General features: G+C 47.5%; 1 protein-coding gene across 1 annotated transcript; it reads right to left on the reverse strand.

The window, feature by feature from the left end:
• Positions 1-5,662: 5,662 nt before the first annotated feature.
• On the reverse strand, positions 5,663-23,492 carry Tgm6 (transglutaminase 6). The gene is made up of 12 exons (XM_090352700.1): positions 23,267-23,492; positions 22,624-22,866; positions 21,988-22,106; positions 20,618-20,746; positions 19,039-19,216; positions 17,911-18,049; positions 16,981-17,084; positions 16,660-16,905; positions 14,781-15,122; positions 7,546-7,700; positions 7,211-7,344; positions 5,663-5,816 (listed from the first exon to the last, which is right to left on the reverse strand). Exons 1-12 carry the CDS (start codon positions 23,490-23,492, stop codon positions 5,663-5,665), a joined length of 2,169 nt encoding a protein of 722 aa, XP_090208826.1.
• Between the last annotated feature and the right edge of the window lie 363 nt (positions 23,493-23,855).

The raw sequence follows: 23,855 nt of genomic DNA on the forward strand, positions 1-23,855 counted from the left end.
GCTGTCATTGGTGTTGAGTCTAAGTTTGTGAAGAGGTCTTCCTTTTGAATCTTGCTCGACTCAGTTCTTTGCAGTCATGAGAACTGTAGCTCAGGGTTCAACAACTCTATACATGAGATAATCTCCCACTGAGCCCTAGACAGTATTTATTCTGGAGTCAAAGAAAGAATACGCCAGTTTCCAGAATGCCTTGTGCTGGGGGCATGCTCAGTGTGGCTGTGTGTCTGCTATGCCAAGGAATGCTAACTGACACAGGTTGGGCCTTGCCCTGTCCTGTCCATTTCTCTCCCCACCCATTTGCCTTCCCTTCCCTTCCCTTCCCTTCCTTTCCCTGTGTGGGCATACAAGAGTGAATCAAAGAGAGTCCTCTGTAGAAAGGAAAGGCAGGTGAAACATGATAAACATGAATGTAGATAATATAGAAAAGTAATGCCTGCTAGGGATAAAAGTAAATCGGGGAGAAAATCCAAGAGTTCCAGGATGATAGTTCTACTTAGAACAGTCAGGAAACCTTACTGATAGGAAGGGATATGATTGGGAAGAAGACAGTTTCTGGTTGAGGGCACAGCAACTGCAAAGGCACCGGGTTGAGAGGTTTTTGTTGCTGCTGTTATTGTTTTTCAGAGAACACCAGCAAGTTGGGAGCTGCAGGGATCAGCTTATGGCTTAGCACCAGGTCCACTCACTAAGTTTTGCATGGTGTTCAGACTTGTCAGTAGAGGGTGCCAGAGATACATTGCTGGAAGAAAGGCACTCTTCCCTGGTTCTGAAGCCTGCCCCCTGGCTAGGATGCACTAAAAGCCTAGGTGACTTCTCTGGCATCAGCTTCCGTAGGGAAGATGGCTTTTGCCAGGCATAGTGGCCATGTGCCCTCAGCAGCTTCCTCTGGCTCCTTGTGTGTTTCTTAGTACCTCTAGGAGAGATACCTCAGGATAAGGCTTTCCCTGGTACCCTAGAGGGCAGATTCTAGCAAATACTTCTAGTGAGGCAGCAAGGTGGCTTCTCGGCACTCTAGGGAGCCAAAGTATGCTTTTTCTAGCTCCTTGCTTGGGGCCGGCAGGGAGAATGCTCCTCTTTGGACACTGTTCCAACCCTAGGGACTCCTGCAATCTGCCAGCCCTGGATTCTTTGGTGTTCTCTCTTTCTTAGTAGCTAACCTGCAATTGTTTCCATTCCCTCTCATAGAAAACATTTCTTGAGCCATGATCTGAACTCACAACCATTTCCTGAAGGAATGTTTCCCCATACAACTTACCTCATGGTTTTTCTCATGAGTAGCCCATGGCTGATAAGAGCTCTCCTGGTATAAAGAATAAATAGAATATTAGGAGGTGGAGTCAGAGAAGAGCCTGGGGCTCTGAAGGACACTCTCAGTGGGATGAGACCCTCATGGGTGGGAATTGAACAAAGAAGTGACATTTTGTGACTCACAATCTGCAAGTGTCCCTCTGGCTGCCTAGAGGAGAAGGGACAGGGTGGAGACAGGAGCAGAAGCAGGACTTCTTGGATTCTGACTTGTTCCTAGTGATGGATGTATGTTTTTTTTTTCCTGTGGCTGTCACTTTTATTTTGTTGTTGGTAGTGCTACATTTAAATAGCATTGTTGTTTTTTTTTCCCCTTGGGAGAATTTACTTATTTTGCTTTCTATATTTTTACATTTCCTATTTGTTTATTTTTGACTGTAGTGGGGATTGAACTTGCTAGACAGGCCCCATACAGGAGAGCCATGCTTCCAGTGTGTGTGTGTGTGTGTGTGTGTGTGTGTGTGTGTGTGTGTGTGTGTGTGTGTGTGTGTGTGTGTGTTTCTCTCTCTCTAGCTTTAAAAGTCCTGATGAATCTGTCTTCATCAGCTGGAGGGGGTCTCTGTAGGAGCCTATGTTGCTCTCCTGTCTTTGGAGATGAAGAGTGCAGGGCAGGGACTGGGAACGCAGTCCAGGTCCCTCTAGTAGGGAGCTTGTTCCAGCTGGTAGTTGCTGCCAGCAGATAACCTCAGCCTGTGCAGGGATGTCCCTACCCTGGGGAGTTCTTTTATTTTTTTGCCAGTTCTGGGGCTTGAACTTAGGGCCTGGGCACTGTCCTTGGACACTTTTTGCTTAAGGGTAGTGCTCTGCCACTTGAGCCACAGCGCCAATTTCCGGCTTTTTCTGTGTATATGGTTCTGGGGAACTGAACCCAGGGCTTCGTGCGTGCTAGGTGAGCACACTACCACTAGACCACACTCCCGGCCCCCGATGGGGAGTTCTTCTGCCCTTTTCTGGGCAAATCAGTGGCAGGTGTGAGCATTAGAAAGGCCCAGCTCAGGCAACTCAGGCCATTCCAGCTCCATCGCCGCCTGTGGGAGTCCTATGTATCATGGTATAAAGCCTCTCTCTGCCCGCCTCACTTCTCTTCACCCTTGGTACCAAGCATCTGCCCCCAGGTCACTCTTCAGTCTGTATCCTGTACCCTACACTCCATTTCAGGATTGGCTTCCTGGGAGGCAAGTGTGGCTAGGTGAGTAGAGGAGGACAGGCAGGCAGGCCTGGTCAGAGGCTCTTTGAGGCCTGGGCTGTGAATGTAGATTCTCCCCGGGGACAGAGCTAGAGGGACCTAGGCATTTGTCATGCCTCACCAATATCAGTTCATCAAAAGGGAAAGAAACGTGAGCTCAAAGTGCTGGCCCCAGAAGATGGGACAGGTGGAGGGGCTGGAGCTGTGGGCCCCATCTCAGAAGTTCAGATGTAGATAGAAAACCCAAAGCTGAGGCCCATAGCCAGATCTGGCTGGGGCCTGACTGAAGCCAGGTCTGGGCATAGGACTCAAGTTCAGTCTGAGGTGAGGATTTAGTCAGAAATCAGGACTGGAGTGGAGTGTGAATTGAGCTGACTTTCCAATAGCAGCTAGAATAAGTCCATTCAATGGGATATTTAAGGTTAGTTTAAGGGAGAAGATTTGTTGAAATTCTCAACAAATGGGGTCATAACCTTTAAGCTGGCTTTAGTAGGGTGTCAGCTCAGTGTGGGGTCAGGGTTCTGTGAGGACAGAGTTCAGTCTTTAGCCAGCCTAAGTCAGGATTCAGCATGGTAGGACTTAGTGTGAAACAAGATTTAGGAACTGTTTGCTCCAGCTTCAAGGTCATGAACCAGCCTGTCTCCAAGATATGATTATTTGGGGTCAGTGATACTATCTGACTCCTGGGTCAAACTCTTATAAATAAAATTTTATTAAGACACGTCTATGCACATCTGTTAATACACGATGACAGCTTCAACACTGTAGATGCAGAGTCCAGTAGTTGTAAGAGACCTCGTGATGTCTAGGCCAAAATACCCGCTCTAGGCCTCGATGGAAAAAGCTTGCCAAGCAAGTTGCAGAGACTAGAGAGGCCTCTCGTGTGAAAGCTGAGACCCCTCACCTCGTTCAGTGTCTGATGCTCCTGTGGATGTTTGGATTGTGTTTCAGGAACTGTTGAGTGGGAGCCTGTTGCTAGCATCTTGTGGGGTCCTCATAACCATAACCAGCCAAATTAATGCCACATCCAAGGCTTTTTCAGCCTTTTCTTTTTGGTGCTGGTACTGGGACTTGAACTCAGGGGCTCACATTCTTGCTTGGCTTTTTTGTTCAAGACTGGCAATCTACCACTACAGCCACACCTTCATTTCCAATTAAATGGAGATAAAAATCTCTTGGACTTGTATACCTGGGCTGGCTCTGAACTGTGATCCTCAGGTCTTAGCCTCCCGAGTAGCTTAGATTACTGCATGAGCTAGTGCGTTCTCAGTCTTGAACAACCTGCTTGTGTGCTACTGGCCACCAGGTAATCTAAGCAGGCACAATTCTTCCACCCCCCCAGCCAGTGCCCCTGCATTGGCTGCTGTCTTAGTCACTGCTTTCAGCCAGGCAGGACTAACCTGCAGGGCCAGTTTGGACCTCTTAAAGTACTACAGCAGCTTAGCTGAGAGGCGCCAAGAGAAGTGGAGTTGAACAGGAAACAGCTACCAGGCCCTTGCATCTTTAGCTACTTTCCTTGCACACACACACACACACACACACACACACACACACACCACACACCACACACCTCATGGAGTTTCATCACTGGAGCTGCCTATGTGGCGTTGAGGCTGTCACCTGGATGCATCTGTCTCAGAATTAGCTTCCTGGAAAAATCAGCCAGAGGAGGGGATCTTGAAGACAGGAGCATGCTGGAAGAGTAGGGGAGGCTGGAGCCAGCAGGAACTGCTGGCTTTGTTAGTGGTTCAAGGCCTGTTGATTCCAGCCAGAAGGGAATGTCAGCTTTGCCATATACCTTGCCCTTGTTATCTGGGACCCAGATCAAAAACTTAGGTTTCAGAAGGGGATCTGGGGGTGTCCTGGAGCCAAGGCTGACTCTATAAACACTCTGCTCATTTGGTTGCCAAGTCCCATCACCAAATTCTGTGGAATCACTGGAGAAATACCTGCACAAGGGGCCACAAAGACACTCTAGCACATGCTGTCTTTGCCTGATGCCCTCTTGGCAAAGACCCTGTGTGTAGATTATTTTCCTCTGAATTGGTATCGCTTATTTTGCTGCTGTCATTCAGATCTTGTAAATTATAATCCAGGGATGGGAGTTTGACCTAGTGGTAGAGTGCTTGCCTAGTATGCATGAAGACCTCAGTTCGAGTCCTCAGTACCATATACAAAGAAAAGTTGGAAGTGGTGTGGCTTAAGTGGTAGAGTGCTAGCCTAGAGGAAAGCCCAAGGGTAGTGCTCAGGCCCTGAGTTTAAGCCCCAGGACTGGCCAAAAAAATCTGTAATCCAAGTTGTGTAGAAAATTTCACACTGCCCATCTAGTACTAAGACTGGTGGTGGCTGCTTTGGTCTTTATCCCAGGGTCCTGATTTGAATCCCAGCTCATGCTTGGCAGAGGTCAGGCTGCTGGAGATGTCTTGCAAAAGTCAGTGTTGTTCTGCTTTTCAAATAAAGAAACATCGGCTTTAGCTGGGCAGATCAGACTTGGGGCTGTTGGTTTTAGGAGAATACAGTCCAGCCTAGTATCTCTCCTTGGGCCTCTTCATCTGTTTTCAAACAGCCGAAGCCCCTCAGATGCAGAGATTGTATCTCCATTGAGGGAAAATCTCTCACTGCTTAAAAATACTCTGTCTTTTAGGAATGTGACTTTGGGGTGGCATTGGCTTGGGTTGAATGGCGGGCCTCTGACTTGGCCTGTGGCCTTGCCAAACCCCTCTTGCTCCATCTGGGGAATGTACAGTTCCAGTTCTAACATTTTGGGTTGTCAGTTAGGTCTGGGGGAGGAGTCTTGGCTCTGGAGATGACTAGGGCATTTGAAGAGCTGGGAGAGAAGTGAGGAGAGGTGAGCTGGCTGGCTTGCCATGGGTGGCAGAAGCGGAAGGACCAGGGCTCCTCCGATGCGTGGTGTGCCAGCCTCCCAGCTGATGAGGTAAGAGACGGTAGGTCTCTAGAGTCTTACATCAGGCATTGGTCCAGAAGGGTGAGGATTACGGAGCCTAACAACTCATTTCACAGAGGGGGAGACTGAGGCCCAGGAGGAAACTCAGAGTAGCGTAGAGAATGAAGCAGGACCAACTCAGGGCTCCTGATTCCCACATGGGGGAGATGGAGAGATGGACGGGAGGACAAGGGGGCCACATCTTCCCCTCAGTCCCAGGTGGTTGGTCACTTGGCTGTGGCCACATGGACGATCACAAAGCCCTTGATGTCCGGGAAGTGGGGGCTGATGAGGTCCACCTGCAGCTGTCTCGGGCCGCTCTTGGAGGGGGTGATGTTGAACTGGACCAAGGCTCTCTCCTGGGGCTCCAGGATGGGCACACTGGAGAAAGGAGCAGGGGAAAGACAGAGCATCAGTCCTCTCTCCTGAGTCTGATTGGCTATAGCTCCCCAGGAACCCTCAAGACCAAGGTCACTTTGTGACTTACCGTTCACATCTCATCACCTTTCCAGCCTCAGCCCTCTGTCCCCACCTCACTCTCATTCAAGAGCTGTCTCAGATCCCCTGGACTTTAGGGGTCCCCTGTTTGCCCAAATCATACTCATCTCCCGGGAAGGACCAATTCCCTCCCCAACAATTTACACGTGGCTTGGAAAGATCAAGGGTCAAGTGGAAAGTGAATAATGCAAATGAACGAGTGAATGACTTGATGATATGAATGAGGTCATGAATGACTGGAACATATGAAAGAGCAAATGAATGCATAAGCGAATGAGTAAATAAGTGAGCAAGTTAAAGGATTACGGAGGTGAGGTGGATGAGGGAGGATGCTGGAGGGGTGAGTCTGATTGTGTACATATATGGACATACCAAAATGAAAACCCCTGGCACCATTAATTGATGCTAATAAAAACATGAGAAATAAGGAATGAATATGTGTGGAAGACCAAGGATAATATCCAGGGGAGACAAAAGCAGGTGAATCTGATGGAAGTGCACGTCACACATGGACAGCAATACCTTAACAGAGTCCACTCTTTTGTAAATGTAAATGTAAGAATGAACGAGTAGATGAATGAACCAATCAAAACCGACTTGAGTAGAGGAATGAACAGGTGAAAGAATGAGGGAGTGAAAAATGTGATAAAAGAGTAAATGACGTCTGGTGCAGTGGCACATTCTTATAATCCCAGTAGGTGGAGGGCTGAGGCAGGAGGCTGGTGAGTCCCAGGCCAGCCTGAGCTACATAGTGAAACCCTGTTTCAAAAAGCAAAATAAAACAAAAACTCAAACCCAAGCAAACAAGAAACAAAAACAAAATAAAAAACCAGAAGGATGAATGAATGAAAGAAAGCAGATGAGGGAATGAGTAATAGCTAAATTGGTGGCTGGGTAATGGCTTAAAGGTGAAGGCTGCTGTGTCAGGTGGCTTACCCTGTAACCCTAGCTACTCAAGAGGCTGAGATCTGAGGCTCTCAGTTCAAAGCCAGCCCAGGTACTAAAGTCCATGAGACTCTTTAGTTAATCACCAGAAAACCAGAATTGGCACTGCGGCTCAAGGGGTAAGGCAGTAGCCTTGCGCTGAAGAGCTCAGGGGCGACGCCCAGGCCCAGAGTTCAAAGCCCACAACTGTCCGACCAAAATAAAAATGGTGAAAGCTGCTGTGAATGGGCAGTGGGCTTGTTCCTGTCCACCCCTCACCCAGGCTGCTTCTCTCTGGCCCATCCCATGAGGCAGGCAGCCCCTCTTCCTCCCACCCCCCGGCTGGCACTTACTCAATGCTGAGCTGTCCTTGAAGCAGGCCGCTGCCCTCTATCATCAGCACACAGTCCTTCGCTCCCTCCAAGAGGGGGTTTACCACAGTCACCTCCACTGCCACTGCCACTCCCACCACGGCAGGCCCCAGCACCTGGGGAGCAGCAGCCTCGAGTCACCTCCAGTCCTTCCATCACCCCAGGAAAGCCATAGTCCTGGCTCCACCTGTCCCATGACAGCATCACCACCTCAGCCATCCCCCCTGCCTCCACGTCCTCTCCACCAGGAAGCTGGTGGCAAGGGCACCATCCCCAGCTCTGCTGGGAACAGCAGGGCGGGTGTGGACAGAGGTCACCTTGATGCTGATGAAGTCCTCCAGGGTAATATCCTTTTCCACTAGGAGCTTCTCTCCTTTGGTGACAAAGCACAATGCAGCCAATAGGATCTTCTTGTCCTCTGTCAGGTCTTCTTTGTACTGAGAGTAAGATATGGCCACCGGAATCTTCTTCTCTGGAAGCAGAGATGGGAGTGGGGGGCTTGATCTTCTTCTTAATGGTATCCAGCTAAGCTGACCTCGGACTGGAATCCTTTCAATCTCTGCATCCCTGGTAGCTAGAATGATATTTGTGAGCCACCATACATGGTCTTACAGGACAATTTGTATCGTCCAGTGCAAATGTAGAAAAGAAGGTAGATTTTAGATGAATAATCTAAGCTTCCATTTTTACCAACCGAGAAATGTTAAACCTCTTATAAACAGCACAAAGGGAATAGAGAAAAAATAGAGCAGATATCAGTGCCATTGAAAGCAGGAATCAGAAAGGAAAATGAACAAAACCGCAAGTCAATTCTTTGAAAAGAAATCAATAAAAGCAATGAGCTTCTAGCTAGGCTAGGTTAAAAAAAAAGACACATCATTAGTATCAGAAACACAAGAAGGGACATCACTACAGATCTTATGTATATAAAAGATAGTAAAGGAATATAATGGACAACCATATGCTCTCCAATTTGACACAGGAAATTTCTTTAAAAGGTTTACTCTGTTCACATGCACACAAAAAAACAAAATAAAACAATATTGCTGGGTGCAGATGGTGCATGAATAGAAATTCAGGAGGCTGAGATCTGAGAATTCTAGTTTGAAGTTTGCCCCAGTAGAAAAGTCTGGGAGACTATCTCCAACTAACCAGCAAAAAGCAGGGTTGGAGGCATGGCTCAGATGGTAGAACACCAGCTGAGTAAATAAGCCAAGTGAGAGTGCAAAGCCCTGGATTCAAACCTCAGTACCGGCAATCAATCTATCAACCAACCACTCAATCAACAAATAAGGGAAGAAAGAAATATAATCAGTAACTAACGGTTTTCCAAAACAGAAAGCAGCAAGACCTAATGGGGTTATTAGTGAACTTTACCTAGTATTTGAAGAAGAAATTATACAAATTCTCTACAGTCCTTTCCAGAAGCTTGAAGTATGGAAGCTGTATTCCTTTAGCACCAAAACCATAGAAAGATACGATGAGAAAACTACAGATGATTATAGCTCATATACATAGGTGTAGAAGTCCTCAATAAAATACGTTTGAATCTGACAATGAATTATATATCACAAGCAAAGCAGGATTGACTTCAGATGTGCAAGGCTGGATCAATACTGAAAGTCAATCAGTGTGTCCGTAGAATCAACAGAAAAAAAGCACATAGCTGTAACAATAGATGCAGCCAAAATCCAACATCCAGCCACAATAAGAGCTCACAGGAGACTAGAGTTAGAGAGGGACATGCTTGATTTGATAAAGAACAACTATGAAAGACCTACAGCAAACTTCAGACTTAATAGTGAGTAGTTAGAAAATTTCACCAAGACCAGGGTCCAGGAACGGGTGTCCCATCTTGCCACCCCTTTTCGTAGTGGAATTCCTAATTCGTGCAATAAGAAAAGGAAGCTAGATGCCAGTGGCTCATGCCTATGATCCTCGCTACTCAGGGGGCTGAGATCTGAAGATCTTGGTTCACAGCCAGCCCGCAGGAAAAGACTGTGAGACTCCTATCTCCAATTAACCAGCAGAAAGCCAGAAGTGGCACTGTGGCGCAAGGGGTAGGGAGAAGTGTTTGTTCACTGGTGACATGTTTGCTTACGTAAGAAATCCAAAAGAGTTCACAGTGATAATAAACAAAAACCAACCAAACATTTATAAAGAAAAGGATTAACAGAAAAAGTCAGCCACTTTCCGATATAATAGCATGATTCATGAAGGAAAAAAAGTGATGAAAAAGAGTTGTATAAAAATTATCCCCGCATTCATTAGTGGCTCACACCTGTAACCCTTGCTAATCAGGAGGCAGAGATCTCTGGAGCTCTGTTTGAAGCCAGCCCAGGTAGAAAAGTCCTCAAGACTCCCATCTCAAACTATTCGTGAAATAGAGCTGTGGTTTAAGTGGTAGAGTACTAGCAGTGAGCAAAAACAAAGCTCAAGGGCAGTGCCCAGGCCCTAAGTTCAAGTATCAGGATTAGTGCGCGCGCGCACACACACACACACATACACACACACACACACACACACACACACACACACACACACACACACACACACACACACACAGAGTAAAAACTCTGCCCTCTAAAAGAGAATAAGAAGACCAGACACAGACTTGGGGAGACAATATTTACAAAAGCCATGTCTGATTAAAGATTATGATTCAAAGTATACCAAGACTTTCTGAAACATGACAATAGGAAAACAAGCCACCCAATTAAAAAATGAGCCAAAAGATCTAGAGGCTTCTTCCAAGAAGGTACACAGATGGCCAAATATGCATAGGAAATGATGTTCAACATCATGCTTCATTAGGGAACTGCAAAGTAGACCAACAACGAGACCCGATGGCACCTTTGTGAGAATGGCACACAGAGTCTGGTGCTGGGTAGCGTCATTGGAAAACAGAAACTACAGAAGGCAGCCATGATGGAAGAGAGCTTGGCAGTCCTTTGTAATGAAACCTACTCCTCCTACAGGACCTCAAGACTGACATCCTTGCTCTCTAGATAAACAACTGGAAAACTTATATCCCCATAAAACTCAGCGCACTGACGTTTAGGTTTGAATGTTTATATATTGGAGGTTTGGTTCCCGTGGGAGATGGTGGGCCCTTTAAGAGCTGAGGACTCGAGGGAATTCCTTAGGGGATGTATGCTCATGAAAGACATTACAGGACACCAGTGTTTCTTCCTCCTCCTTCTTCTGCAAGCATATATGCTCTATCATTTATCTGGGGCCCTTGTCAGAGTTCATGACATGCTATTTGGATTTCCAGCCTGCAAAACTGTGAGTTAGATAAATATCTGTTTCTCTATCGGTCTCTGTCTCTTGTCTATCTCTGTCTTTCTTTCTCTCTGTATCAAATCCAAGATCTTTACGTGCTAGACATACACTCTGCCTCTGAGCTATATTCTCCATCTCTAAATCTCTTTCCTCTGTAAAATTACCTGTCTTAGGGATTTCTTTTTCCTTTTCCTTCCTTCCTCCCTCCCTCTCCCTATCCCTCTCCCTCTTCCTTTCTGTCTCTCTCTCCTCTATCTATCTATCTATCTATCTATCTATCTATCTATCTTTTTTCTGGTCCTGGCTCTTAAAATGTGAGTTTGAGGGTGCTGTCCCTAAGCTCTTTTTGCTCAAGGCTAGCATTCTAACTCTTGAACTATAGTGCCCCTTCTGTTTTTTTTTTCTATAGTTAATTGGATGTAAGAGTCTCATGGAAGCAAGGCACCATGGCTCATTCCTGTATTTCTAACTACTGAAGATGGTGAGATCTGATGATCTCGGTTCAAAGCCAGCCTCGGCATTAAACACTATGAGACTCTCATCTCCAATTAACCAGAAGTAGTGCTATGGCGCAAGGCATAGGGCAGTAGTCTTGAGCTGAAGAGCTCAGGGACAGTGCCCAGGCTGAGAGTTCAAGCCCCACAACCGACAAAAAAAGAGTCTCACAGACTTTCCTACCTGAGGTTGGCTTTGAACTGTGATCCTCAGATCTCAGCCTCCTGTATAGCTAGGATTACATAAGTCACAGGCACCTGCCTGTAGCACAAAACAGACTCTTACAGCCATTTAAAGTAGCCTGATTTCTAACTTCCCCAAGTTGGAGACAGTCAAGATGAATTGACAAATAGAACAGTATGTCCACATAATGGAATACTACTCAGGGGTGAAAGAAAATGATATATCAATGGACAGATAAAACATAGCAGAATTTTGAGTATATATTGCTGAGGAAAAGAAATCATCCTGAAAAGGTGACAAACAATATGATTCCAAATATGATTCTGGAAGAGGTAAGCCATGGAGATATTGAAAGGTCAGTGATTGGCTGGAGATGCAGTGACAGAGGAAAGGGAGGAGGGTCAGAGGGAGGGAGCCAGGAAGGTCAGGCAGAGTATAGAGGATGACACTTTGAGGTTGGTGACACTGTTTTGTATGACTCTCACAGCGACTGCATGCTACACATTTTCAAAACCCAGAGAGTATACAACATTGAGATTGAAACTTAATGTCACTTGTGGACTTTGACTAAAAATAGTGACCTGGTGCTGGCTCATCAGTTGTAAGATTAATGGAGGATGTTAATCAGAGAGAGGGGGTGGAGAGAGAAGACAGGAACTCTCTGTAAACATAGACTGATAGGCCCTGAGTTCAAACTCCAGTTCCATAAAGCATACAAAAACTTCATAACTAAAATATAGCCTATTCACTAAAAAGTAAATTATATATTTTAATAAAATATGTTATAATAGCTAATTTGGCTTAAGAATTCTACTGTTGTGAATCTATCCTAACAAGATAGTCCAAAATCCAAAGGGAGAAAAAGGTGTTTTGTTTTTTTTTTCCTGTGCACATGTGGCTCACACCTGTAATCCTAGCTACTCAGGAAGCTGAGACCTGAGGATGATAGTTCAAAGCCTCTGTGAAAACTTTATCTCCAACAAAATACCACGCCCCCCCCCCCCAATCCTGAAAGTGGAGCTGTGGCTCAAGTGGCAGAGTGCTAACTTCGATCAAAAAACCTTGGGATTTTCAAGCCCCACAATTGATCCAAAACAATTTTTTTTCTGGCAAGATGTTTACTTTAACGTTATTTTTAATGGTACTGTTTTGGTAACTACTCAAAAGATAAAAAATTCACTGTATATTTATTTAAACATTAAATATCGATTAATTTGTATCTATAAAGAGCTTGTAAAATACTTAAATTATAATACAAGAAGAGTAGGGTATCAGTGAATGTATCTGCAATATTTAATGAGAGCTATGTTTTTCAAAAAGCAAACAGGCATTAAAAGTTGGAAGGAAACTTGCTAACAGTTTGGAGGTGGGTGGTAAGATCACAGGCAATTTTTCTCTTTGGCTCTTGAAATCTTTAATGAATATGTATTACTTTCAACATGAAAAAAATTACCAAAAGCCAGGGGAAAGTGAATGTTAATTAATATTTTGTTATGAAGTGTTATTCTGTGATTTAGGTTTTGTGACAGAAAATGACACAAAGAGCTAAAAAAAAAGTATGACACCTCCTTCATATGTTTTCATCCCTGTCAAAACCCACAAAGTCCACTTGCCAGGAACTAGTCCAGAGCAGCAACTGCAATTCAACTTTGTTCATTGAATCTTTGGAGTTTAGATGGTATGAGAAAGAAGACATACATAGATAGTACAGAGTGAATATCTGTCTGTCTGTCTGTCTATACATATAGAAAGATCTAGAGATGAATAGAGTCAGTATTAAATATAGACATACAAAGACAGACATATAGAGACAGAGATAGAGCCATATATACAGAAAGAGAGATATAGATGGAAAGATAAAAAGTTATAGGGGCTGGGAGTTTAGCCTAGTGGTAGAGTGCTTGCCTAGCATGCAGGAAGACCCGGGTTCAATTCTTTGGTACCACATACTTGGAAAAATCCGGAAATGGTGCTGAGGCTCAAGTGGTAGAGCTCTAGCCTTGAGAAAAATCCAAGGACAGTGCTCAGGCCCTGAGCTTAAGCCCAGGACTGGGAAAAAAAAAGAAAAAAAAAGTTATAGTAAGAGAGGAGAAATATAGATAGATAAGTGATAGATACAGATAACTGAAGAGACACAGAAGAAACACATAGACCGGTAGAGGGGAGAGATGTGTGTGCGTGCATACCAGTGTGTGTACACCAGTGTGTGTACACACTCTATAGACTTCTGTATCTGCAGGCTCATGGATCCATGGAGACCAAACTAAGGAAACCCCACCCATGCTCAGGCCACAGAGTGCAACCCTGTAGTGCATTTGGTTGGTTCATTTTTTTTTTTCCTCACAATGCCACCCAACTTCTGCCTTACACCGAATCTCAGACTTTTTACTATGTCACTTAAATGAAGCACCTTCACTTTTCCCTTGCTCTTAGACTCATTGCTTTTTTGGGAGGCAGACTTTCACAGAATGAAGGGAGGGAACACTCAGCAAATCACACAGTGGTTTAATATAACTGATGATAATGTGGGGCTGGGAGATATGCATGGGAATCAGACATGTTATTTTGGAATTCCTTTCAAGTTTTAAGTTTAGTTTTTGACCATGCTTGGTCAAAACTGCATGTAATAATCTGTAAATAAAGTGGGCTTATTAGGTATTACGTATTTATAGCTCTTTCTCTCTTTATATGTATATACACAAGACAGACACACAGACAGACAAAGAGGAGAAAGAAGCTGTGAAAAGGAGACCCATTCAGTAAATCATTCATGAAGTGCTACGTGTTTAAAGATCATGAAAAAAAAAACCTTTCATATATTAGCACAAAATCGATAAGGTTACTTAAAAGCGTACAAAAACCTTTCCAAGGCCTGAGTCCATTTCTTGTTGGGATGAAGTTCTGAGAATGGATTTTAGCCAACTGTTCCTAAAGCATGGCTTCCAAGCAAAGCATGGCCTTTTCCACGGCCTCAGTGCACACCTTGTAGTGAGGTGGCTGGGTCAGCTGAGGCGCAGCACCTGGGCTTTGGAACCTTGCCCTTTCCTTCCCTGCCCTTGTCTGGGCCACGTGGGTGTGCGTTCTGTATCACTTGCACCAACTCTGTGACTTGGGGCATGAATTTTCTCCTTGTTGACAGGATGGAGCCACCACTGGGTTCCATGAGTGGCTGCGGGTCCTGCCCTCCCCTGCCCTCCCCTGTCCTCCCCTCTGCGTTCTCAGGACGGCTTGGCACACTGCAGCTGAGTGAACAGCTCTTAGGGGGAGCGACTGCTGGGACAGGATCTGGAGCCAGATGGACTGAATTTTGGAAAGGTCACCCACAGCGCACTGCACGCGAGGACGGAACTGCGGCGAGCGTACTAATTGGGGTGATTTAGGGACTAGAAATCACCTGGTGATTGTGGATTTTTATTGTCCTAAAATTGTAGACTGAATGCTCGCAGTTTGCCCTCGAAGGCCCCAGTTTTCCCATCGGTGAAGCAGGGGACGGAGGGCCTCGAGCGCCCGTCCTCGTGGAACGAGTGACACCCCATTCCCATCCCCCAGGGGATGGACGCCAGGTCCCAGCGGGCCAGGCCGTTCTTACCCTCCTGAGGCCCCAGCCTCACGGTGTGGGATTCGCGCAGGACCTCGGCCACCGGCCGGCGGGTGTAGAGGATGGTGGAGGCGCTCAGGTTCACTCGGACCCTCTGCGGCCGGGAGGTGAGGTTGGCCAGGCACAGGGCCAGCCTCAGGTCGTGGCCCAGCGCCAGCGGCTCCAGCACCTTGAACTTGCCCGCGATGCTGGGCTGGGCGGCGGGCTCCAGGAGGTCCTCGCGCCAGAGGCCGCGCCCGCTCGCCCTGCGGAGGCGCGCCCTGCGCCCCGGGGCCTCCAGGCTCAGCAGCTTCTTCACCGCCTGGCTGTACACCTGACGCTCCTTCCGGGACCCTGCAGGGCATGGCCAACACCACAGCCGTCATGGCCTCCCTCTGCAGCCCGCCCCGCCCCTCAAATAAGAATTTACATTTGCCAACCATAATAAATGCAAATTCCCAATGTCGGTGACAACTGAGGGGAGGAAGCCTCCTTATTATGGAATGGGATGTTGATTTCTTTTTTGTAAAAAATTTATATTAGCACTACTGGGGATGGAACTTGGGACCTCATACACACCAAGCAGACACTCTGCTCCTGGAGCCATGACTCGAATCCCTTCTTATGTTGGTTATTTTTAAAGTAGGGTGTCACTTTATGACCAGGCTGGCTTGGACTGCCATCCCCCTATTTGTACTCCTATTTGTATTACTGGGGATCACGGGCCTGAGCCATTGTACCCAGTTTTTGTGCCTCTCTTATAGTGGAGGATAGCAGGTGTGTGTCATTGTACCCAGCCATTGGTTGAGGTGGAGTCTCAGAAACTTTTTTTGGATCCAGGTTGGCTTCAAACCATATCCTCTAATGTCTGCCTAGATAGGATCACAGGCTTGAACCACTGCACCCAACTAGGATGTTGACATTTTCCAAGGCTTTAATCCAAGCTGAGGACAAATATCTCCCAAAAGGGGCTGGGAGTTTAGCCTAGTGGTAGAATGCTTGCATGAAGACCTGGGTTCGATTCCTCAGTACTTCATACATAGAAAAAGCTGGAAATAGTGCTGTGACTCAAGCGGTAGAGTGCTCGCCTTGAGAAAGCCCAAGGACAGTGCTCAGGTCCTGAGCTGAAGCCCCAGGACTGGCAAAAAAAAGCCTCAAAGACCCCATGGTCTAAGTTCTTAAAAGCTCACTGTGGATGCAATCAGACATTAATGTACAGAGACAGATGAGACCTCAGCCTGACCACTGCCATCCCAACTGCCAATCATTAATTGTCAAGCAAACCCCAAATTCCTAAAGATGGAATCAGTGGTGCCTGTGAGGATGTGAGGGTGTGGATGCTTGGAAGAATTGGTGTTAGGTTGACAACAAAAAGGGGCTGACTAGCAAACAGTGGGGTTGGCCAGGAAGGAGGAAGTGGGGTTCCATTCCACTGAGGGAGCTCTGCTTACCTGTCTCTCTGAGCCTTAGTTTATCTAAGCAGGAGAGAGACCTGGACAGGGAAGCCCTGTTCTGAGGTCTTGAAGACCTCACTCTCCACCCCTGGTGACATGTGGAGCAGACCTGTCCCCTCTTCTAGCCACCTGGGGAGGGGGATACCACTGCTATAGCTTTGCTCAGGGGAGGGGAGGGGAGGAGACAAGATCTCTGAATCAAATTTGAATTGGAAGTTTTATTGACTTGGAAACAGTGGAGGCCAAGTGTCTATGGCTCAAGCCTGTAATTCTGAGGCTGTAAATCTTAACGTCAGGAGGCCGAGAACTGAGGTTTAAAGCCAACCAGGACAGATAAATCCAAGAGAGTCTCTTACTGCTAATTAACCAGCAAAAAGCAGGAAGTGGAGGTATGGTTCAAGCTGTGGAAATCAGTAAGGGCTGCCTGTGGTCCTTACCTTCAGGGTACTTGTAGAGGCCAGTGATGTCCACCCGGGAGTCGCTGCCCACAGCCTTGGTGCTGATGCATCTCCCAATCTTTTTGGTGTCGGAATAGACCCGCTCGCGCCTCTCATCATCCTCATGCCAGAGCCAGGTGATGTAGTCTGCGTTGACCTCCGCAAACACGAAGGGACCGTCGTGGGCCAGGTGCACATCACCCTCTCGGATGGCGGTGACAGAGGCTGGGCCACACTGGAACACACCTAGGAGGGGAAAGGTGGCTGCGCGTGGTGTGGAGGAGGAGCACCAGGATGTGGGACCCACCTTCACTGTCCTACCTTCGCTCTCCTCCTGGGGTGTGGCATCCAGAACCTGCCAGCCGTTGTAAGAGGGACCCAGGTCCCGCCGTGCAAACCAGCTTTCATTCCAGACATGGAAATTCCTGCCACATGGAAAGGAGGGCACAGGTGAGTAGAGGCCCAAAGGAGACAGGCCCTGCCCGAGACCAGGGGCCGGACCTCAACTTGGTACGAATGCTGGGCTGTCAATCATGTTGATGAACACTTACCATTCACATACATGTTTATGTATGTGTACATAATGAGCACATTCCTTTCAAGGTACCAGAAAAACAATTGCAAATCAGACAGCGGGATTCTTGCCTTCAAGCAGTGTACATTTTCACCAAGGAGATGGCATAGACAGGCAGTGTTAAGCTAGCAGACAGAACCAGTGCAAGTGACAATGAGTGTTGTGAAGAAAAGGAGGGCTATGTGTTAGATCTTCACTGCTGGAGGCCTCACATTGAAGGTGAGATGTAACAACTGTACGAAAGAGTCAGCCAGAGGAGGGGTGGAGAGACCAATGTTCCTGGTAGGAGGAACAGCAGGTGCAGAAGTTGAGAAGCAAGAAGAAAAGCCTGGTGTGTTCAAGGAATGCGATGTGTATATCTCTGGGCTGTGATAAATGTAGGGTCACCCCTGGGAAAGAGTTCCTCATTTATTTTCAACTTTGGGTGTGTTCATGGCAAGATAATGAGATCAGGAAGTGATATTTACTAGCCCAAGGTCACACAGGAAGGAACAGTAGAGGGAAACCCAACTCTTGCTTATATGGTATCCATATAAGCCTTTGAGAAGTATTTGGGTGATGGAAGTCCCATACAGAAAGAAGTGTCTGTGTGAGGAGAGAGGGAATGGAGCATTTGGGGCTGGGCTGGGCAGAGTAGCTCTAACCTCAGCCTGGAGTCACAATGCCCTGAGACCTACCACATGCTGTCTTCCGTCAGATCCTCCAGAGTGCGCCCAAAGGAGTCCACATACTTGTCTACACTCAGGTTCTTGTCAGTGTCATGGGCTGAGTTGAAGTTGGACACTACCCGGGTTGCAATCCCCAGGCACCTGAGGACTACAGAGCAGAGGGCTAGGAGGTCAGAGAAGTTGCAGGACCCAGGCCTGGAGAGGGGCACCTGGACCCCAGCAGAAGGGTGTACACAGCCCTCCTTCCTCTTAGTCTTTGTCTGTTGTCCACTTTGGCAGGGGGCAGGGCTAAGACTCTTGGCCCTCAGAAATATTATTCTTAGTTGGTTGCAGTGGCTCACACCTGTAATCCTAGCTACTCAGGAGGCTGAGATCTGAGGATCAATGTTCAAAGCCAACCTGGGCACTAAAGTCAATGAGACTCTTATCTCCAATTAACCACTAGAAAACTGGAAGTGGTGCTGTGGCTCAAGGGATAGGGTGGGTAGCCTTGAGCTAGAGCTCAGGTACAATGCCAGGCCCAGAGTTCAAGCCCCATGACTGACAAAGAAAAAGGAAAAAGAAATATTACCATTCTTTGTGCAGACCTGTCAGGGAATCTGTCAATCCCTCTCTCCCAGTGGGCAGATCTTGAACCCATGCTCCTGAAATCTAAGGGGCCATAAGACCCACCCAAGCCACTCAGTAAGCTAGAGGCAGAGACAGATGGACTCTTGCCAAAAGAAAAGATCAACAGTCAACTATAAAGGGCCAGTGACTTGTGTCTATAATCCCAGCTAGTCAGGAAGCTGAGATCTGAGGATCACAATTGAAAGCCAGCCCTGATAGACAAATCCACCAGACTTCTATCTCCAATTAACTAGCAAAAACCTGCAAGTGCTGCTGTGGCTCAAGTGGTAGAATGCTTAGCCTTGAGTGAAAAAAAATCAAAGGACATTGTATAGTTCTGAGTTCAAGCCTAGCCCCTCCCACACCCCAAAAAGTCAAGACCATCTATCCTGTTTTTCTATTCATCCATCATACTTGCATTTCTTCCTGGTCAATGAAGACTGATTACAGAAAATGCAAATACATGTAAATATATGCAAATAAGCACATGCACCCAGCTTAGGCTGAGGGGCCCTTGGTGATGGGTACCTGTGCACATGACTCCAGCGAAGACCCAACACTGACCATATTTGACCGGCTTGTACCTGCCCTTGAACCACTTCTGCAGGATGGCCACGCTGCCTCGCCAGTGCAAGGGGCTGGTACCACCTCCATACTTGCCCTGCCACTGGCCTTGTACCACGCCCCGATCATTGTTGCTGTTCACCTGGGCAAAGGAAGCAGGGCCAGCTTACACTGACTGGGAATTGATGCGGGGGCAGGTGGGGACTCTGCTCTCTTAAAATATCTGCTTTTTTTTATGGGTTGCAGGTATGTGATTTAGTAGTAGATCAGATCATGGGATTAGAACACTCTTGAGGCCTGGAGTTTGAAGTTTGATCCTCAAAACTATCTCTCTCTCTTTCTCTCTCTCTTGTTCTCTATCCCCCAAAGAAATCTAGCCTACTTTTTTGGGTACTATTTATAATTTGCAACTGTCTCCCATTTTATGTTGCTAAAATCATCTACTATTTCAGGCTATTTCCTGTTTTGAATGATCTACATTCTGTAATTTGGGGTTCTGAGTGGCATCATAATTACAAAGACAGTTGGCATTTGTGCACATTAAGATTTAACTTGTGTTTTAAGTCTACAATATAAATTCTATTAGTCCTGCCTTCTCCCCTTTCCAGATGAGAAAACTGAAGCTAAGAGGGATTAAGGGATGTGTTCAGGTCATTTAGCAAGCTAGCTAAGTGGGGAATGCATGAGCTCACACCTTAGACTTGGGGCCTGCATGGCTGTCCACTGGGTTATCACATACTACTGTGAGAGACTGGTCAGCTCTGTGAATTCTCTGTCTTCCATGTCTCTGAGATCTTGAGAAATTGAGAGCATGAAATACAAGAATTATAGCTTTGACCAGTTTGGGAACCTCAGCTCCCCATCCCTGGCCTTAACCTCTACACCCAGTAGATGCTGGTAGTAGACCCCAGAGCTGACCCATTCAGTGACCACTTCTCCTCCAGGGAGGCAGAACCTGTGTTTCTTCCCCCTGAGTCTGAGCTGGCCTGGGATTCTTCAAACCTCTGATTATAGTGGATGTGTTGCTGGACCAGTATCCTGGGCTGAGGCTTTGCTTGGAGTACTAGTAGCTACTGCCTCCTCTTTTTTGAAACCATTGCAGGCATGGAGGAGCCTGCTGCCATGTGTGAGTCTGCTTTGAGGAAGCCCTCACTAGCCATGTGGAGAGGCTGCAAGAACAGAATACATGGTCACTAGCCAGTTCCTTCTGATGCAGCCACATCAGTCTAGGGGCCTATAGGAGGATGAGGAAGCCATTTTGGACAGATTGACTCCAAAGGACTCAGACAAACAAGAAACAATCAGAACAACAGGCCCAGATTCAAGGTCAGTCACACAGTCTCAGACATCTGCAGCCATTTACCGCACTCCTCACCCCCCAGCTGACGCATCCTGGAGCGGAGACAAGTCTTTCTCTCAGAGCCCTACCCCAATTCCTCATCACGAAGTTGTGAACGTAATGTAGGGTGCTGGGCATACACTAAGACACAGGGATGACGGGGAAAATTTCCTCTGCCTGTAGGTCTGGGATTGGGGTCCTCACCATGGCACTGATGATCCTGGTGACATAGACAGGGTCGTGACGATGGGACACGTCGGTGGCTGGGTCATTCTGGTGACTAGGGCTTCGATCCAGGATGGAGAGGCAGATATCCAGGATGTCCTCCTCAAACTGCTTCCAGAGAGGTTGTCCTTAGAGCCTGAAGCCCCCCACGGCCCCAGACCCTCACACAACCCACCTGGTCAGTGGTGTGTATGTAGGCAGGGTAACTTGCCCTAATTCACTTCCTGGATGGATCACAGAACATCCATAACCATCAGAAACCCTTCCTCAAGGGATCACTTGGGGAACCAGAGACTCAACCTTGACTGTGTCCTTCATTTTCTCAATAACCCCCACATGACATTAACATCACAAACCCTGTGGTTCTGTAGCCATACCTGGGATAGGCTTTTTTGGCCTACATGATATTTTCAGTCAAATACATTTGGAATAATTGACAAAACTTAAAAACTGGGAGACATTTTAAACATTAGATTTGATTTCTTATTCCCTCTCTGAAAAAGTGGAAAGGCTGTCACTTCTGCGCTCACTTGTCTCCATGGCAACAGCAAGTGGGAGCTGAGTAGTGGTTAGCCCTTAGATGGAATCTCATTTTGCCTGTGTATCATCTATACCCAGCCTCTGAGATCCAAATGCTTTCAACCCCCAACTGGTGAGCAGTGGCAGATTCTTCAGCTACAGAGGGATCTGCCCCAGCTTCCTCCTAGGAGCCCAGGACTCATTTCCCTGCCACCTGGAGTTGCCCATCTACTCTTCCCCTTTTGTGTCTAGGCCTTGCCCAACTTTGGAGGCCCAACCCTAGTGTTGGAAAACTTTCCACAGTCTCCAGGGTGCCTGTGGATCCTTCGCTTTCTTCTGGGACCCTTTTTTGCATCTATGGGTTCTCAGAATATAAGGACTCTCAAAGTATAGTTCCAGGCCCTAATTATCAGCATCGCTGGAAACTCATTAAAATGTGGATTCTCAGGCCTGGTCCTGCACCTGCTCAGCCCAGTGACGCGGGGAGAGGAGAAACCCACTTGTCTGTTTTAAGGAGCACTCTATGTGATTCTGAGGTACACTGTGGCTTAAGATGCACTGATTTATCATTCCACACAGAACTGACTTCCAAACTGTCTTCAAAATATCTCTTCTTCCTGAGGACCCAACATAGGTTCATAGCAGCCCAACAGTAAATAGCAGACGAATGAATGGTGACTGGATGGATGGATAGGTGGTGGATGGATTTGTTCTGAGAGTCTCGCCCATCTGGTCCCTCCCAGGAAGGGGTGAGTGAATAAAATGCCCACACTGACTTTGCCCATGCCCCAGCCCCATCCCCATCCCTGTTTGTCTGGGCCCCTGGAGACCTGCCCGTAGTTCCAGCCCTGGGCTCGAATGTGCTTCTCCACGCCTCGGAAGATGATGCCACTGTCGTTGAGCACGTACTCTTGTCTCTCCTCTTCGGAGGCCAGAAACACATCATCCTCTGAAAAGCAGTCATCAGGCCTGGTGTGGGCTGGGGCTCTGGTCCTGCCCACTTGGGAAGGGGCTGTGACAGGGCTCAGCGGCAAGATGGAGCCTGGAGGCTGACTGGGATAGGATGGGGCAGGAGGGGTTTGCCAGCCCTCAGGCTGCTAGCCTGTCAAGCTCTACCCTTCCTGGGTGTTCTTTCTTCACTAACCCAAGGAAGGAGGGCTTGGGGGGTGCTCACCCTTTGGGTGGCTTTCCTCAATGCCAACAGAAGCTTCACACTCCATAGACGTCAATGAGCATACCCACCCTGACTGCCCCTTACTGTGATGAGTTTGTGCCTGACAGCATTGGCTCTGTGCTTTCCCACTGTATCCCCAAGAGTTAGGCTGTTTTTCCATCCCATAACTCAGACGGGAAACCTGAGCCAAGCCGAAGGAAGCAACTTAGCAGAGTTGGTCTGATTCCCAAACCCCAGCTCTTAACCACTCCTGGGCCTCTCTGGTCGTCAGGCTCACCCTTGCAGTTCTTACCTGGGCACCAAGGGTTGAACAGGAGAATAAACTCCCCCAGCTTCTGGTCACTGTGTTTCCGGCGGGAGGAAGGCCTGGCACTCAGCAGGTAGCGGCCAATGACAGCATTGGGGGGACTGGCAAGGCTAACAGTCACCGTGTTCCCTGTTTGCTCCTCTCTTGCTGCTGTCCAGGCATGGCCTACCTCCAGCTCTGCTGTCTCGAACATGGCTTTGGTGTGGAGGGCCTCGGATGCCTGGGCCCCTGGCAGAGAGGAGAAGGGATCAGGAGACCCTGCCTTTTTGGAGAAGCCCAGCCATCACTCTTGAAATGCCACAGGACAACTGGGAAGAGGATCCAGTCAAGTACAAGCAGGCCAGTGGCTCAGAAGATTCCCTTGTCCGCCCTGACTTCAACCACACCCTAGAACCAGGAAAAAGTGACAGTGCCCAAAGTCTTCCTTATATCCGTCCAGGAAAGGAAAGATGATTTTGGGCTCCAAAAGCTCCAGAGCCCTGGATTCCTGGTACTGTCAGGGTTCTCAACTCAGCCCACCCATAGAGGTCAGCTTTCCTTTAAGCCTGGGCTGGGGACCAGGGTCTTAGATGGTAAGACACAGCGCTCCTACTATCCAGCTGCAGGGGGCGCTAGGGAGTCCAGTTACCTGTCTCCACCGTGAGCATGAGGGCCTCCTCGCTGCCCAGGACTCCACTCAAGTCCAGTGTGAGTTTGAACAGCTGGCCCCGGCGAACCACCAGCTCTGAGCAAGGGTACTCCTCGGTGTGGTGGGCAGCGCCATTCCCAGATCGCTGCCAGTCCACCTTGGTGATTCTGACCCCTGTGCAGGGAAAGGACAGGAAGGTGAGCTGATGCCTGGGTGGCTCTCCCATGCTTCCTTTTGCTGGTTGTGGTTCATCTTAACCCTTGATCATCTGCTTTTGATTCTCCTTATTTGTAATAGTTATCCGTGTGTGTGTGTGTGTGTGTGTGTGTGTGTGTGTGTGTGTGTGATTAATTGTGAATAAAAGTCTCATGGACTTTCCTACTCTGGCTGGCTTTGAACTGTGCACTTCCTGAGTTGCTAGGATGATAGGCCTAAGTCACCGGAGCCAGGTTTTTACAGCCCCTGTGAACACGGAATTAGCAAGGTCTGAACTGGTTGTTCAGGATTAGGTCCTTGCAATTCTGGGGTCCAAACTTATTTATTAACCCACCAATATATAGCTTTGCATTATGTGTTTTCATTTAAAGAC

Source organism: Megascapheus bottae, chromosome 18, assembly GCF_031878675.1.
Source record: "Megascapheus bottae isolate mThoBot1 chromosome 18, mThoBot2.hap1, whole genome shotgun sequence".
Lineage (NCBI taxonomy): Eukaryota > Metazoa > Chordata > Mammalia > Rodentia > Geomyidae > Megascapheus > Megascapheus bottae.

Bases quoted from the DNA above. Each gene is read 5' to 3' on its own strand.
- Tgm6 (XM_090352700.1), bottom strand. From the start codon at position 23,492: ATGGGAGAGCCACCCAGGCATCAGCTCACCTTCCTGTCCTTTCCCTGC. The intron at 7,701-14,780 runs GTAAGAACGGCC...CTCTGCTTCCAG, and splicing joins GAGGCTGGGGCCTCAGGAGG to AGAAGAAGATTCCGGTGGCC. The intron at 5,817-7,210 runs GTAAGTGCCAGC...TCCTTTCTCCAG, and splicing joins CAAGGACAGCTCAGCATTGA to TGTGCCCATCCTGGAGCCCC.